The 18,209-nt window shown below is 43.5% G+C and overlaps 1 protein-coding gene across 2 annotated transcripts in view; it reads left to right on the top strand.

Moving 5' to 3' along the window:
- Nucleotides 1-1,256: 1,256 nt before the first annotated feature.
- The window catches only part of LRP2 (LDL receptor related protein 2), a 198,449-nt gene continuing 181,496 nt past the window's right edge, over nucleotides 1,257-18,209 (top strand). For both annotated transcript variants that reach the window (XM_079924860.1, XM_079924859.1), the window contains exon 1: nucleotides 1,257-1,555. In XM_079924860.1, the coding sequence (XP_079780986.1) occupies nucleotides 1,480-1,555 (76 nt within the window). In that variant the 5' untranslated portion in view covers nucleotides 1,257-1,479. The remainder of the gene's footprint in view (nucleotides 1,556-18,209) is intronic.

The raw sequence follows: 18,209 nt of genomic DNA, 5'->3' as shown, positions 1-18,209 counted from the left end.
AAAGAAAGCCACAGAATCTCTCCCGCCCCTTCTCGCACCCTACTCTTTTTAAGGCGAAGTTTTCTCTATCTGTGGCTATTTCTCTCGTCTTGTCTTTCAAAAATAATACCTATCTCTCCCTTTCACCTCCCCGCAAAGCTTCACCAACCACTAAATTCCGACTGTTGGGGGTCAGCAGAGTCCCACAAGATCCATGCTCGGGGGACTACGTGGGTGTTGGGCTGCCGCCTTCACGTCCATGGCCCCTCTGGCTGAGGGAATGGGCTGCTGACTCCCTGGACCAGGGCCTGGCTCCTGGGGCAGGAAATTCTGGGGTGACCCCTGGCCCGGAAACGGCCCCTCCTCACACAGGGCTCCCAGTGGCCAGGAAAGAGGTTGCACCAACCCTCCTTCTTTCTGTGGGCACTGGAGTCACATATCGGGTGAGCTGTAAGGTTAGCTCACAGTGCTTTTGGTGGCCGCCCACCCCCCGCCCTCGCCACCCTGGCTAACGCTGCCCCAAAGAAAGGAACTGCGGGGTCCTCTGAACCCCTTACGTTTCTCCCTCACATAAAGGGGCACCAGCATCATCGAGAAGACGTCCATTCTTTCAATTTTGCTTCAAAATGGACAGATTTGTACAAAGTGCGATTTGGCTGTGACACCTGTAGACGTGGTGCTTAAGAAAACTAAACAAGGATCCGAGGCGCCCCTCTGCCCCCAATATTGATCCAACTCCCCCCATAACTTGTAAAAACCCCATCTCAGCGCCCTAAGGGGGAAACCGAAGTGTCCGAGGGAGCCTGAGGATTGCAGACTAGAGAATGGTCTCAAACCTCTCCAACAGCCTCTTTACTTCTCTTTCCCCTTCCCTTCTCTTCCTTCTCTTATTTCCCCCCCCCTTTTCAAAAACTGTATAGGTGGCAGATATCCGCGTGGACCGCCTAGCGGACTTCAGTGCGGAGGCCAATCCTGCCCGCGTGTGAGTGTGTCAATGTGAGTGTGTGACTGTTAGGGGCGTGTGTGCGCGTATGAATGACCGCGTGTACCTGGGAAGTGTAAGTGCACGTGTGCGTGTGTGCGCGCGAGGGAGCGTATGAGACTGCGTGTGAGGAGTATGTGCCTCTGTGTGCGCGAGGCTATTTCTGTAGGAGTGCATGCGTGAGTGTGCACGCGTGTGTTCGGGTCCCCGCTCCTCTCGGAGCTGCAAAGTGCAGGGGGCGGGCCGGGCGGCAGGGGGCCTGCCCCGCGGGATTCCCGCATGCTAGTTCCGGGGCGGGCGGGTCTAAAGGGCTTTATGCACTGTCTGGAGGGTGGGGACTGGCGCGGGTAGAAAACGGGATGCCTCGGGCGCGGGGCCCGGCTTTCTGCCACTGGGAGCCCGCCGAGGTGCGGGCCTGAAGGAGCGCTCTCCAGTGGAGGCGCTGCAGTGCTGAGTGCGACGCGCGCCCACCTCCCGGGGAAGGAACGGCGAGGCCGGGGACCCGGACCGTCGCGGGGATGGAGCGTAGGGCGTCGGCGGCGTGCACGCTGCTGCTGGCTTTCGCCGCCTGCCTGGCGCCGGCCAGGGGCCGAGGTAAGAGCTCACCGGCCGGAGTTCCGCGCGGAGCGCCGGACTTCCCCGCCTGGGGCAGGGTCGGGTCCGCGGACAGGCGGAGGGGACCGCGGCCGGCAGAGGCCAGGAGCGGGCGGCGGCGCGGCGGCTCCCCCTGGGGCGCTCAGGTTGCCCAGCGCTGGCAGAGCGGGAGCGCCCCTCTTTCGCCCGCCCGGGAAGTGAGCTGTCGCAAACTTGAGAAAGCAGCCCCTCCGGTTTCGGTGACAGCGCACCCCACGGGGACCCCGCCTTTGTTCCCATCGGGGTTTGTCCCAACCCTTCTGGAAGGCACTTTGCGGTTCTCCCCGCGAGTCCGCAGCCTGCTCCCCCCGCTGGTTTACTCTCTCCGGGGCCGAGCGGTCCTTGGCGCTGCTCGGTGCGCAGTTTTCCACCTGCAGCGCCCGGCCCGCGAGTCCCTTCGCGCGCCCAGGCTGCGGGCTCGAGCACCCCGCCTCTCTTCAGCAGCGAAACTTGGTCTCGCCGTGACCCCCAAGAGACCGTATTTCGATAAAGATCATTTACGAGCCAAGATAAGGCCGGGAGGTGGGATTGGTCGAGAGAGCGGCTGATGTGCTGCAGCGTTTTCTTGAAGGGTTTCCCTTTCCACCCGGGAGGGGGGGGGGCTTTTGTGTTGATGAATGGGCCCGTCTGCGCGGCCAGAGTTTTGAGGGCTCGAATGGAGAAAGTTTCTGCTATGAAGAGCTGTAAACTTCTCTCAAGTCGTCGGGGAGTTTTCGTTTTTTTACAGAAACAGGCGAGGGAAAGAGGAGGAGCAAGTAGTGGAGAGAATAAAAATAGATGAAAAGGAGAGAAGACAAGCAAGTAGAGAGTAAAAGGGAGAGAAGGAGGGGAAAGAGAGAGCGGGGAGAGAGAGGGAGAGGGAGAGAGAGAGGGAGAGAGGGAGAGAGAGAGAGGAAGCTAAGGATGAATGGGAAGGGCGAGGAGGCAGGGGAAGCAGCGAGCTCTCTCCCTGGCTTTGCGTTGCTAGGTAGCAGCCAAGAGCTGCGTGTGACCGACCGCCAGACAGACAGAGCGAACTCTGCTGCCTCCACGGGGACTAATCTGTCTGTGGGGAATGGGAGACCCCCCCTTCCCCTCCTGCTCGGACAACTTAATTGCCCTACAATGAAAATGAAACCCCTATTGTTGTAGGATTAGCCAAAGCAATAAATTGATTTCCCTGGATCACATATTGGGATTGACGGGTGGGGACTGCAGAAGCCCCCATTGATGACGGAGAGAGGGGAGGGCTTGTGGATGGGCCGTGGCATGTATTCAAATGGTTAATTTGCTTTCTTTCCTCAATTCTTAGCGTAAGCTCCTTAGAAGGAATCAACTAAGTAATTATACAGCAACTCCTAGCAGTACCCATTGCAGACTTCCTGGGAAGAAGTTTGGAAACGCCAACAAATCCCACTGGTTGTGTAAAAATCTTTGGAAAAGGAGGGGAGGCAGGGGGAGAACGTCAATAATTCTAACTTTGAACACCTTTTCTCACTGTTGGTAACACAGAAAGAGGATTTATTATTATTGTGGAGGGTTTACTGCAGTGCTTAGGGTTATATATATCTCGTGTCCTAAATATAGCCATAGGATTTACTGTATGTTCCTGTCAGTGCCTGGCAAAAGGAAATGTTGTCCGGATTCAACTGGGATACATCTGGGTTGTCCGCATACAACCAAAACAGATGTTCTCTTCCCTGGAGTGATGGTTTAGTCACCAAATAACCTGTACTTACTCTTCTTGGTAGTTTAGACCCACCCATCTTTCATTCTATAATAATAATAACATAATAATAATATGTATAGTAATAGTAACATATCATATACTTATATATGTGGCAGGCCCTGTTCTAAATATTTTACACTTCTTGACATTTAATCTTTACCATACCACTTTGAAGTAAGTACTCTTACTATTTCAGTTTTACAGATGGGAAATGGAGGCATAGAGCAATGAACTTGCCCAAGGTCATGCTGCTAGGAAATCACAGAGCTGTGAGGCAAATCCAAGAGATTCTGACTCCAGAGGCTATAATTTAACTCCTACTGTATGTGGCTCTCTATCTCTTTTGTACCAAAAATGTCATGCCCCCTAAGTTACTGTCCGCATGTGAAATTACTAAGGAAACTGAGGGGCATTTTGCAAGTTTTTGCCACATAATGTAAAATCTGTTTACTGCTCATAACTAGATATTTTCAGAAACTCTTTTCTGGTTTCTATCACCTGAATCCTACTATCCTCACTCCCAGTCCTCCTTGATCATTTTTACATACATGTCCCCTGAATGTCCTCAGCCTGGGTGTTTAAGAAGATTTCTAGATTCCTGTTGTATTGATTTTTGATTTAGATGAAGTAAAGTATGATGACAGTGTAAATGCCCTTATTTTAGCATAAAATATTTCAGGTAAGATCTTACTGCAAACTTTGTATCATTAGAAGTTGGAAAGAGTGTCATAGTTAGTCTTTCAAAAAAATATCACGTATCTGTAGCTAAAAATTATTTGCATTGTCCTCTATTTTATATAATGCTGTTTAAGAAAAAAAAAATGTGGGAGGGCCTGAACTCCATCAATGGCTTCACTACTTTCTAGCTGTGTGACCTTGGGGAAGTCATTTAACTTTGCATGGCTCAGATTGCTTATCTGTAAAATTGGTATGCTGATGAGAGAATCTATTCCATGACATTTTACGAACATAAAGAGATAAATGTGCTTAGTGTGGTGTAAGGCATGGTAGACAGTTTTCATAAATAAACTAGCAGCTCTTTTTATTATATTGATCAACAATAAATGTTACTTTTTTTTTTGCTTACTACTCATATTTCTAATTTCCAAATGCACATAGGAAAGTCTTTAAGCATTTTCCATTTAACATTTCTTTGAGGAATTCCCAGATTCCAGGATGTGATTTGAAGTTTTTTGAGAAAATGGTATTGATTCTCAGGACAATGATATTCTTTCATCCAACAGAAGTTTGGTTGTGCCCTTACTAGTATCAGCTTTTATGACAATTACATCTTTGGGTGCAGTTTATATGGTTAAAAGGATTGTGTGGCCAACAACAAACAGGCAACATTTTGGTTCCATCACATCTCTGATACCTGCTTCTGCTTTTATTTCACAGCAGTTGGCTTCTCTTTCTCTAATTGAAGTTCTTCCTTGCCAGTCTTTGGGGCTTCTGCTTAAACTCCCTTCAACAGTGTGCTTGTCCTGTTTGAATAGAAACTTTAATAACCTTAGATATCAACTGGTCTTCTTGCATTATTTTATAGATAAGTAACTAAACCCTGGAGGGAGACTGAAAGGGAGTGAAAGGGTGGGGATTAAGTGCCTTGCCTAAGGGCATATGACCTGTGATAGAGCCAGGATCTGAACCTGAGTCTCCTCTCCTCATTCTACAGGACCTTTTTTAGAGACATGTCCTCTAAATGTCCCCAGGTTGAGGAAATTTCTAGATTCCTTTTTTGTTGATCCTGACTTATCAGATGAGGCAAAGTATGATGAAGAGATTTGATCTTGGCGAATCTTCAGTTGGCTGGGTCACCTGTCTCAGGCCTAAGCTGAATCTTATGATAACCATGTGTTTTTAGCTTGGTCCAGAACTTATGCCATGTCAGCACCCCAACTCCCAAAGTCTCTGCCTCTGGATCCATTTTTCAAAACCTTGGGCCATCAGAGCATATTCCTGAAGGTCTCTGGGTTTTGTAGTGAAGGCTGCTACATGACTAGATTTTTAGTCTTATTCAAGGTAATTATTCGGTCATGGTTAATCACTGTCCATGTTCTTTAGTCATGTGCTCTAAGAACACTGACAGGTTTCAAAAAATGTAAATTAAAAGTTAAAGAAATCATTTTAAAATAATGATATCAAGAACTTAAATGTATTTCCCATGTGACTAGAAGCACATTGCAATGTTGTCTTTGGGGTTTCTGCTAAGTCCTAGTAGCTAGAACAAGGTATGTAGAAAGTTGAGGTGTTTACAGCAGTTTGTTGAATTGAAAAGAGTTGGTATAACTCAAATAGTTATATCATATTCTATTAACTTTGTGATCTTGAGGAATTAAAAAAAATTGTCACCACTGTGGCATTCCACAAACATTTATTAATAAGTATCCACAGTGTGCTAGTGAGTCAGCAGTATCAACACTGCAGAAAGGTTAAGGAGGATGAGAACTGAAAAGAGGAATCTAGGTTTCACAATTAAAATGGTCTGCAACTTTGCCTTTAAGATTCTGAGATCGTCATTCTCTAGTTCCTAATAACTCTGGCTGTGATCTCACCAATATTAGAAAGATTTGACATGTTCCAGCCTCCGTGTTTTGGGCTGCTTCTTTAGAATGATCAGGTTGGTAGATGTTTTGAAATGTCAGAGACATTTCTTTGATGCTCCCCATGTTTCTATAGGGGTCTGTGCAAATGTTTCCTAATTGATTTCTTGACAGTCTTAGCATTGTGAGACAAAGTAGGAAGAGTGTGAGATTTTGGGGTTAGGGGATCTGGGTTTGAAACTTGCCCCTGCCGTTTGCTATCTGGGAAATTCATTACAGTGTACTCAACTGCTCTGGCTTGGTTTTATCTGTAAAACAGGCATATGTCTACCTGATAGGGTGGCTATGCCAATTAACTGAGGTGCGTGTGAAGTGTTCTTTACACTGTGAGGTCTCATATATTCTTCTATCCATCATTACTGCCTTCTTCAAGGATCTAACTTTTTCCAAACTTGAGGAGAAGATATTGTATCTTGGTATCCTTTTTTTATTTTTATTTTTTTAATACAACCGATCCTTTGAGTGATATTCCTGGGCATGTTTGACATAGTGCTTTAGTGACTACAACAACTTTACATAGTAGCCTAAATTCTCATATTTGTGAATGACAGAAACCTAAGTTAAACTGCTTGAAGCCAAAAGGGAAGTTTATTGAAATATGGAATTGAAAAGGTAGAGCCGTTAGGCTGAACCATATGGGATTTTGCTGTTTTTCTAGGTCAGAAATAGTCAAATATGGCAACTTCACTTGGTTCAACCTAGTACAAATGGGGGCTCAGCATATGTCATGCTGATCTGGATTCTCTTTCTATCTTCTGGCCCTGAGATGACTCTGTTCTCTAGCGTGTTCTTCTCTGGTGTTATAAGATGGCTGTTAATGGCTTCTGGAGCCACATCCTTTCATGTCATGTCCAATGGGAAAGAGCAAGAGTTTCTGTCTTAATTGTTCTCTGCAAAAGTCTCAGTTGCATTTCAGGGGCTCTGCTTAGGTCATAAGCTTATCGGAGAACCAATCGCTGTATCCAGGGATGTGAAGTGTGCCTATAGCTTAGACTTGAGTCACATGCTTGGTCCCTGAAGTCATAGACTAAGGCTAGACCCCAGAGGGAAAATTGGGTAAGGCTCCCAGGAGAATTGTGAACAGATGTAGGGCTGCAAAAACAACATGCGTCTAGAACACCTTATCAGATAAAACCATTTTTCCACGTTATGTATGAAGACAGACTTGAAAAGGCTGTAGAAATTTCTCAAGAGCAGGCAGTCCTGGGGTAACTCAATAATTGAAGGGGGAAAAGTATTGGAAACATTTAAGGCAAAAGACATGGTGCTGTGTTCGTGTGGTCATGTTGCAACTAGAAGATTTGCTTGTAGCCTAAAGGATTCTTATTTGGAGCAGAACTTTGTGATGGACAGGAATGTTCTATAAAATGAGCTGAGAGATCAAAGCAAGGAGCTCTTGAGTCCATTGTAGGATTTCATTTTTCAGTGAGTCCTAGGTCCTTGCTCCTTTTCCAACTTACTTCATTTGTTTTTATTCCCAAGATGTTGTCCCTTTTCCAGGCACTAGACCTTGGCTGTGAGAAAGAGGTAGAGAGAAAGAAGAGAGAAGAAGGGTTTGGAGACATATTAAGATGCTTCTATGGAGACAAAATGCACCTTGGTGCAAATCTAAGAGTCCTTAGCATATACCCTAGGGTCTTCTTCTATAAATGGTAGAATAGTTGTCTTTCACACTTCACCGGATTAATTCAGAAATGCCAAACATTTGCACTCTATGCCGATGGTTATTTTGCTGGTCTTTAAGTCTTATTTCTAATATCATGTACCAAGAAACTGGAAACATCAGTTTCCTGGAAATATAAGTCTCTTCAAGAAAATGACAGATTAGACAATGTGAAGTTTCATGTTAAAATCTCTATGCTTTTGGTCATTAGCCCTCAGATCATGCCTAACCCCCAAGGTTATTGGAAACAGTGAGAAATGAATGAAAGCAGGAAATGTAATTACCATTCTGTGCATTGAAAAGTTAAGCCACTGTTACCATGGATACAATGGCTTGTTTATCGTCCAGATCTTGAGGTCCCAAGTTTGGAAGCAATACCAGAGCTCTCCTTTAAGTTTATGTACCATCAGCCTCATGCAGATTCTTAGTAACTTTTAAAATAAGGCTTTACTCACTGATTCACATTAAGTAATAGCATACCTACTTTTGAGTGTCCAGCGGGTGTTGAGGAAACCCAATAAAGGGGAAGAAGACCGCAGCTACAATTCTGTTATGCTAGACTTTCTTGGATTCTCATATAAAAACATCCTGTCTTATAGTGTCAGAGATTTGCTTGTCACCTTGGGTCCAGTTCTTTGGTTTTTAATCTCATTAACAAGGAGAAGTTTTTCTCAGTAAAGGCTGAAAAATCAAAATTCATTATTTCAATAGGGAAATCCTCAAATAAAATTGAATTTAAGGATAGAAATCTTTTTCATATGTCAATCTTACCTACCTTTTAATCTCACTAAAGGGGAGGAGAAAATGCTAGTGTGTACTTCCACACAGGTTTGATTTTGATGTGGGAAGGGTGTGGAGGATACTTTTTGTTGCAAGAAACAGAAAACCCACCTCAAATTGGCTTAAACAATTAAGGGTATTTATTGGCTCATGTAAGTAAAAACTTCTGAGTCATAGCGGGGTTCAGGTGAGGTGCAGTCATGGCTCCAGTTCTCTCTCTTTGTATTTTTATTGACTCTACTCCCCTCTAGGTTTCAGCTTTGTTTTCAGCCTGGCTTCCCATATTGTTATATTATAGCTGCCAGGACAAACGGGGCTACATGTTTTCTTGATCCTATCTAAGAACAATTCAACTTTGAGAAGATTTCAGCTATGTTCTCAAAAGCGTTATTTCATCATGATTTATAGAATGCTATAATCTCTAGGGTCCCTAGATGGAAATCACCTAGCTTCCTACATTTGGCGTATCATCAAAATCACATGGGGAGTTTTAAATGGTATGTAGATTCTTAGGCCAAAACCCACACTTACTAAATTAGAAGTATGGAATCTGTTTTGTTGAGTAATTCTGAGAGTCAGACAGTTTGGGAAAAACTGATCTGGGTAACCTGTCTGATTTTAGTTTTGTAAACTGAAACTAATTTGCCATGGCAAATTCCTTCCAGTAGCAGTGAAGTATACTCTGTTAAATCTCTTCTTTCTTTTGGGTGGGGATGTTAAAAGGTAGTTAGAGTAAGGAGGAAAACTTCTCTTTTATATCTGAGGGTGATATGAAGTACTGCCCCCATTCCTGGCGGTCTCCTTTCCTGGCCAACATGACACTCCCTCCCTGTAGCTACTATTTGTGTCTTAATTAGATTCTTTGTTCTTTCCCTGGACACCCTTGATGCCCTTCCTCCCACTCTAAGAACCTGAGATTCTTTGAGCTACTACTTCCAACTACTGTTGGAGGTCTTCTTACCCTTTTCCACCCAAGTCAGGGATTCATCTCAAGAGAATCCCGGGCAGAACTCATTGGAATCTAAAGCAGCCGTCTATGTTTGGTATGGGAGTATTGGAAAACCTTGTAGCTCATTCACTTTATATCCTAAGCCCAACTCTTTGTTGATCCCACTGGTACTTATAGTCCATTGCTCCTGCCACCTCTTCACTGCCCTTCAAATTCCTCAGTTATTCACTTCCTCAGCTTGTATTTTATGGCCCATCGTTAGCATCACTTCCTTGCCTCCACCCTCAGCAGTCTGGTCCTCTTTTCTCAAACCTCCATCCAACACCACCTGCTCAGACAACGTTGCTTCTTATAAACGTGAAAATAGACGCAATCAACAGAACTCCACAAACTCCCGTAGCTCAGCCATCATCACTTGAGCTTCAGCCTGTGTATTTTGTCTTTCCTCCTGTTACTCTGGATGAACTTTCCATGCTCTGTAGTGCAACCAGTTCATTCATGTTCTAGATCACATTCTCTCTCACCTCTCACCATTTGTCTCCTTTCATGAAATCTTCTTTTCCACACATTCCTTCTTGCTATCACCTATTTTCTCTGTTTCTTGGCAAAAATCCCTTGGCAGATTTGTCTTTTTTTTTTTTTTTTTTGGCTGTGCCACACAGCTTGCAAATCCCAGCTCCCCAACCAGGGACTGAGCCCAGACCCTTGGCAGTGAGAGCACAGAGTCCCAACCACTGGGACCACCAGGCAGATTTGTCTTTATCCACTGTAGTTTCGCGTCAGTTGTTCTCAAATCCATGCCATTCAAGTTTTTTCCGCGCCCCGCCCCCCTCACAGGTATGTCTTTGGCCAAGGTCACCGATGACCTCCATGTTGTTAAATCCAAAGATCCATTCTCAGCTCTCATCTTGTTTAGCTGATTAGCAACGTTGCACACAGTGTGTCCTGCCTTCCTCCATGAAACCACATTCTCCTAGTTTCCTTCCTTCCTTGCTGGCCTCTCCTTGGTTTCTCATGCTTGTTCTCATCCACCTTCCTGATTACTTTTCATCTCTATCTACATTACTTTGGTTGCCTCATCCTGTCTCTTTAAATACCATCTGTATGCAGACAACTTACAAATTTATGAGTGTAATCCAGACCCTACCCTAAACTCTAGTCCTATATGTCCAACTGCTTATTTGATATATCCACCTGGTTGTGCAATAGTCATTTCAGACTTATGTCCAAAAACTGAACTCCTGATCTCCACTAATGCCCCAAACCTGCTTTCTCCATAGATTTCCCCATATTAGTAAGTGGCTTCTCCATCCTTGTTCAGACTCCAAACCTTGGACTCTGCTCTGACTCCTCTTTTTCTTTTATACCTCACATCCAATACGTTAGACAATCCCATTGTTTCGATCATCAGAATACATGTAGAATCCAACCACTTTTCGTCTTTACCACTACTGCATTGATCCAAGTCATGGTCACGTCTTACCTGGATTATTGCAATAGCTTCCCTACTGATCACCTGCTTCCCTTCTGTCCCCCTTCTGTCAACTCTCAACCCCCTTTTAGAAACCAGTCAGATCCTGTCACTCCTCTGCTCAAAAGCTCCAATGGCTTTTGTCCCACACTAGGTGGGTTTTCCAGAAACAGACGCTGAGATGGAGTTTGGAATGCAAGATATTTATTCAGATCAGTGTCTGTGAAGGGAAGGGGAGGAAGCAGAAATAGGCAGAGGAAGCAACTGAACTGTAACAAGGTCTTGCTTGACCCAGTGGGGAGTTCTGGAGCTACAGTTGGCAGAGAGAGTGTTCTATGTGTCAGGCTGAAATGGCCTCCCTCAGTTGCTAGATGTGGCCTGCCCTGGCAAGGTACCTTATTCTACAACTGAGATGGACCTCAGAGGAGCTCAGTGTAGGTAGAAAGTCCTTCCCTGCAGCTGGTCCTTCCTTGAAGGGGAATCTGGGTGGTACATCTCCTCATCTACCTGTCTATCATTGCTTCCCAGCTCATAAAGAGTCAGTGTCCAAGTAGACCCTAACCATCTGGCCTGCACATCACCTCCCTGAACTATCTCCTTCTCTCTCCCACTCACGTTGCTCTAGGTGCAATGATATTCTCGCTTTTTCCCCAACGCAGTGAGCACCTTAAGGCCTAAATACTGGCTTTCTCTCTTCCTGAACATTCTTGCCTCAGACTGTGTATGACTTGTCCCTCACCTTCGATAGGTCACTGCTTATGTGTCACTTTCTCAGTGTCACCTTCTCTGATTTTTTTCTCTTACTTTCTTCATTGCACTTAACACCCTCTGACATGATGGACATAATTTATTTGTTTTTTTTAATTTACTTTGTTGTCTCTTCCCTAAGATATGAATTCCAAGAGGGCAGGCATTTTTCTGTCTTATTCATTGACTTATCCCTAGTGTCCATAATAGGGCTAACTAAATACATATAAGTTGAATGAATGAAGGATAGATGTCACCGTGAGTGCTAAAACCAAGAAGGGCAGCCTAAGCTCATCACCACGTCCTTGGTATTGCCAGCCCTTAATTCTGCCGGGCTTCTGGAGGCCTCATCAAGGTCCTGATGGGGAAAAAAGAAAATTGCTGTCTCTATCGAAACAAGTGGCTTAGCAACGCTGTTTCTCTCCATTTGACTCTCCCCCTTCCTCTGCCTCACTGCCCCCCAACTACTGATGAATCCCAGTGCATTTGATAGTAGCGGATTCTGCATCAGCCTTTTTCACTTCTACCCCAGACACTTGGTTACCCTGTGAGGATCCCCTGTACATACAGAATGGGGCTATTTTAGGGACAGATTTGATACAGTTGCTTCTACAAAAAGATAAGCCAAAGTTTTTAGACTTTATGTTAGTGGACTGTCATTCTGTGTTTAAACAGAACACAAAAGAAATCTGTCTGAGACCGTGGCACAGTGAAAACAGCCTTGATCAGACAAAAGGCCCTCTTTGAAGAGGGGAGTGGCTTCTCAACTTGGGGAGGCGGCGTAGACTATGGAGGAAAGAACATCACATGTCAAGTCAGGACATTCATGGGTCTTGTTCCTGATGAATGAACCAAAAATGGGCCCAACTGAAGAGGGCCAGACTGCTGAAAAATGCCTGTGGCTGCCTGTCCGTAGGCACAATCTTTCTCACGTTAGACCCCATTCTTTTTTTTTTGTTTTGTTTTTTAATTTGGCTGTGTCGGGTCTTAGTTGCAGCATGTGGGATCTTTCGTTACAGCACATGGGCTCTCTAGTTGTGGCATGCGGGCTTAGTTGCCCCACAACATGTGGGATCTTAGTTCCCTGACCAGGGATCGAACCCATGTCCCCTACAATGGAAGGTGGATTCTTAACCACTGGACCACCAGGGAAGTCCCTAGACCCCATTCTTTTGATAACTTCATAATGCAACCGTGACCAAATAGGTGAGAGGCAGAGGAGTGACTCAGTGACGTGCATGTATGGGTGAAGAAGTTGGGAGAATGACCTGACATAACTACTGCTAAAAAATTTGAGTGCTTTCTATGTGCCTGATACAGTCCTAAGTGTTTTACAGGCGTAACTTTACCCACTTCTTTATTAACAGTTTGAACTTTATGGATAAAGGAGCAAGGCAAAGACAGGTGAGGTCATTTGCCCACAGCCATCTAGTTATTAAGTGGTGGAACCAAGATTTGAACCCAGAGTCCTTAATCTTATGTGTTATCACTGTGGGTAAGTAGGAGCAAGTGCAAGATAGCGCCTCTGTATCAATCAAACAAACCCTCATTTAATGGCTCATATTATGATCAGGTGACCTCATTTCAGAAGCTGGTACCTTTGCAACTCAACTCTTGGACATTTTTGTGCTACTTTTGGCAGTCATTCATTCGTTCATTCATTACATGTCAATGGAGACTATATCATGCTTTGGCATGTGTAACTGGGTACAACAGAGGACAGAGAGATTCCTGCCACATGGGCCTATCCAAAACAGCTTGCTCTTGAAGAGTACATTTCCATTTTAACCTAGTTTTCCCTCTATACTCTTTTGGTACTGGCTGATTCCTGCTTGCTGACTTTCTCCTATACTACCATTCCTTTATCTAGGAATGTCCTCTTCTCTATAGTTACACATCTTTTAATTCAGAAGACCCTTCCCCAATCAGAGAGTTCTATTCTAACTTCTTCTTTGGGATGGCGGTGATGTACAGATTTTTAAAGTCTGCTGTTGCTTAATACTGATGGAAAAATTCCTACTAAGTTCTCTTATTCAAAGTCCTAGAAGAAAGTAATGAACAACCAAATGAGAACTGAGACTCTTTACAGCTGAGAAGTTTAATCGTGTAGAGATGGGGAAGGCGTTTGCCTGTGGGCCGGAAGGGCGGGAAGGGCTGGAAGTGCTGAAACATCTCTTGGCTCCAAAGCATCTCTCACCCTGGCCAAAGATGTCTGCTCTGTCACCATTAGAGCCAGTTCTTTAGAGTAAGACACTCTTCCCCCCGAAACTCTGGTTAAAGTGAGACATGTTTACCCCGTCTGGTAAAGTAGTTCGTTGAGATAATAACGCACAGTAAACATTTGTCAGCGTGAGGTTCAGAAAGAATGAGACGCAAAGCTGATGGTTTGTGGCGGTGGTGGTGCGAAAGAAGGGAAGAAGGCACCAGAAGGTGAGTCCTGAAAGGGAGCCAACCTCATCTCCTAATTATTTTGCCTAAATCAGCTTTTCTGGGGAAAAAAGATATTATTGCTTGTGCTTTTCCCTTAGGGTGACATTATGGGGAGCTTCTGCTGTGAATCTGTCAAAAGGATATCAAAGATAGCACTTCTTACTTTCTAGTAAGGCTCTCCTTCCTCTAATTAGCTTAGCTGAAATACAATTGTTAGAACAAAAGGAAAGGTTGATCCTAAAAGCAACAAAGTTGCAGCACTCTATCAATCATTCCTTCGGGATTCATCGGCATCAGGTAAGGTTGAGAGGAAGCTTTTGGATTTAGTGTAAATGGAAGTTATAATTTTTCTAGACCATAATGATGACTATTGATAGGAAATCCAGTGTTCTTCCTTAGTTAGTATGCAATAAAAAAAACAGTTTGCAAATGAATAAAGTGAAATCCACACATTTCCCAAATCTGTTGCTAAATGGTTAATTTTTATGTACCACCACTTTGAATTATTTTTCCAGTTCACTTCTGGCATAAAAATTTACTTCTCCCCTAATATTTGGTGCAGCGAGGTGTTGAAAGAATTTGCTAAGTAATCACTGGAAGCTAAGATTCTAGTGAAAAACAAAATGCATGGTTTAAAAATTGAATGTACTAACTCGGAGACAGCAAAAATTAGATGCTTCTTGCTGTAAATAATTAAACCCAGCAGGGCAGACAGGAGAGAACATGGGACTTGAGCTAAGAAGGATGCATAGTGTATTGAACACTTTCACTTCCCTGTCAGGGAAATCAAAGAGGTCTTTAATAGTTGTTGCTGATTGTGAATATGTGCAACAAAATCCCACTGTAATCCAGATTTATTTTTCAAGCATTTTGCTTTGATTGAAGGAATGAGAAAGTGAAGGGAAGAGGAACGGTATTGGATTGAGGCCCTTTAGCCCTCTTTTTCTCTAGGAGGTCCAAGTGTGGTTTGTCACTGTGACCTGGGGCTTTGGTTCCCTTCAGGGCCTTCTTGCGCTGGGGTTGCATTGGTAGATCAAAGACAACTGGTTCTATTTTCTTGCCAAGAAGCAGTGGATATACTAATTGAGAAGTGGACTGACACGAGACACATAGGATGGATTCTTTCTGATTTTCTCTAACAGGGCTGGTTTCCTTAGTCTCCCTACCTCCTCCACTTTTTTCGAGGTGGGGGGCAAGTAATTGGCCTTAATTTTTCTATCTGTGTAAAAGGGAATAAGATTTTACAGCTTTCATACGGGTGGGCTTGAATATTAGCCTTAATGAAGTGCTTTATTTTATTATTTAAAAAATTAACGTAGGGCTTCCCTGGTGGCGCAGTGGTTGAGAGCCCGCCTGCCGATGCAGGGGACACGGGTTCATGACCTGGTCTGGGAAGATCCCACATGCGGCGGAGCGGCTGGGCCTGTGAGCCATGGCCGCTGAGCCTGCACGTCCGGAGCCTGTGCTCTGCAACGGGAGAGGCCACAACAGTGAGAGAGAGGCCCGTGTACCGCAAAAAAAAAAAGAAAAAAAAAAATTTAACGTAGACTAAAATGGTGTGTGTATAGTTCTATAAATTTTCATACATGTATATATTCATGTAACCAGCACCGCAATTGGGATTAGAACAGTTTAATAACCCCCCACTCCCTCGATTCCCTTATGCTATTCCTTTGTAGTCACACCCTCCAAATAAAGTTTCTAAGTTCTTTTTCTGAAAACTCACTTTCCCACATGAAAGCCTCAATTTCTGCCTTTCATTTGTTCATTTTAATTCAGGAAGTGTTTCTAGTTCATTTCTGAAGTAATTCAAAATGACATGGGTGAATGGTAAGTTTGCAAGGCTGGTTTCCCCTTATTGTATGGAGGAAAAAACTGGAAAGATGGAAGCTCTTTCAGTATAGCCATATAGGAAAAAAATTGCCTAAACTTGGCTTGTTGCTAGATTGGAATCTGCAAAGAAAACACACGCAAGAAATCTCCCTTGAAGAGGAGGACAGAGGTTTATTTTTTATTTAACGATTTACCCCTTGACACCTGGGAAATGATTAGTTGATGTTTTCAAAGAAGATTAAGTCAGTGTGGTTAATTAACTGTGGTAATCAGGTGACTTAAATTAATTAACTCCTTGTTAACAATTTCCATCAATTTTGTAAATAAATGACTAAATCAGTAAATTATATTCTTAAGATTAAAGGCTTTATTTCCTGATTTATTTTATTGATGACAAATTAGAGATTTTTCTCCTCATCTCATTCCCTTCCTGCCAACCTGACAAATGAGAACTAGCTGGTTATAGTTCGAGAGGAACACACCAGAGTACCTTTTAATATGTGGTTTTAAGGAAAAGTCAGGCTAAAGGACACTTTTGCTCCTTCATCTCAGCACATTTTAAAAGATTTAGGGGAATGAAACTTAAGAAGTATGTACATAGCAACATTAAGGGAGAATGGAGGTAGCAAGTAATGATGAAACTCACTCCAGGATAAGCTTTTTACTATGAAGTTTTTAATGTTTTATTTTCTTTCTTTTTTCTAAGTGAAAAGTGAATGAGGGATATAATAACATGAGACAATTCGGCTTTGAGCTAGAAATAAATTTTAATGGATAATTAGGTGTTCTATTTAGAAGGAATTTATCAAAATGTTGGGATATAGTGATTGCATTAGTCAGTGAAGCTTGATTGCAGGTTTAAAATGCCATGCAAATATACAACTAGAATGTTCTTACTTTTTAGAATCTTTATAATTGAAAATTCCCTTCCCTGCTTACATGATTATGTCTTGGTCTCCAATGAAACATGTGAGCTGGAACATTACCCACCTGTCCCCCATGCCCTCAAATATGCCATTGCATTTTCTGAAAGGCATTGAACACTCAGGGGATTTGCATTGTGAGACAGATGCTATAGGGTTATTTAGGATTCCTTCTAGAAGGAATATTTGGCATCTTGAATAACTTTTGAGGAGCTACAATATATTTACATATTTGCAAAAATTCAATGCTAAGATCACTCCATTTTATAAAGAGAAAATTCCTACAGTTTTCTTGAAGGTATAGAAGGCAGCCTCAATTGTGGGAATGAGCTGAAACCAGTGATGTAAATTTACATCTCTGACTGCTAAGCAAAATTTTGGGGTCTTCCTACTATTATGGAAGCTCTCTGGCCACGCCCTCTGCCCCCTTCTCCACCTACCCAAGGATCCTCAATCTCAAGGGTCTACCCTGGATGTAGTTCACCTGTGGCCAAACCTTTCTGGTCTGGGGCGCTGCCTGGTGTTGTTGGAGTTTTGGAGATTTAGCTCTGTCACGTTCCAGATGTGCCCCTCTGGGCTATTTGACCTCTCTGAGCTTCAGTCTCCTGGACTACTTAGTAATTTCTACTCCACAGGTTCCTGGGAATATTTAAAGGACCTTGTGAGCATGCAAGGTCCTGGCACTTGGTGAGCCTTCAGTAAACATTTAACCCCACAGGGAACCTGGTGCTAAATCATTCATAGTTGACCAGCTCTTGGTTAGGTCAATGCAGCAGAGCAGCCACCATGCTGTGTCTTTTGAAATAAAGGAATCACTTGTCACATTCTCTATCCATAGAAATTGTTGAGGAAAAAATACAGGTTTTTTTTTTTTTTTTTTTTTAGGAGGGGGAACTGTCAAACAAGGAAGCATTAGAAGACAGACGTTGTATCTTGCCTTTCTACCCCCCAAGAACATTTACTTGGACTTTCACCTTTAGGGCTTGAAAGCACAGACCCCAAATGTCACGTTACGTAGTATTTCAAACTTCTCAATGGACTCAGTGTTTCCATTTCGTGTGTCCTGTACCTACTTCCTGTAAACCTGGTCCTCTGCAGAGTTTACTGGTGATGTCTCTGTAACTCTGAGAACAAGAATGATAGAAGCATGGGTCTAAGTAGAGCTCAGGTGTGCCCTCTGGTCAAGGAGAAAGCTCTCCAGAGGGAAGAGTACGTTAAAAGATGAACACTTGGCTTTGTGAGAAGTTTTAATCAGACCACGTAAAAATCATAGTCAATGTTATAACAGTTCCTTATTATTCCGTAAAAATAGAAAAGAGTCAGTGAGAAGTTTAAGAGGTGAAAAGCTATCAGTCAATCCAGATTTGGTTCATAATTACAGTGAATACATTGACGTATTTATTCCACATTTACTGAGAGCCTATTGGGTCCAGAACTGAAGACACAAAGATGAATAAGACATGTACACAAACAGTTGTGCTACAAGGTGAGAGGTGTTGTCATAGAGG

The sequence above is a fragment of the Stenella coeruleoalba genome (assembly GCF_951394435.1).
Source record: "Stenella coeruleoalba genome assembly, chromosome: 6".
NCBI lineage: Eukaryota > Metazoa > Chordata > Mammalia > Artiodactyla > Delphinidae > Stenella > Stenella coeruleoalba.
This window is presented reverse-complemented; position numbering and strand designations above follow the sequence as displayed.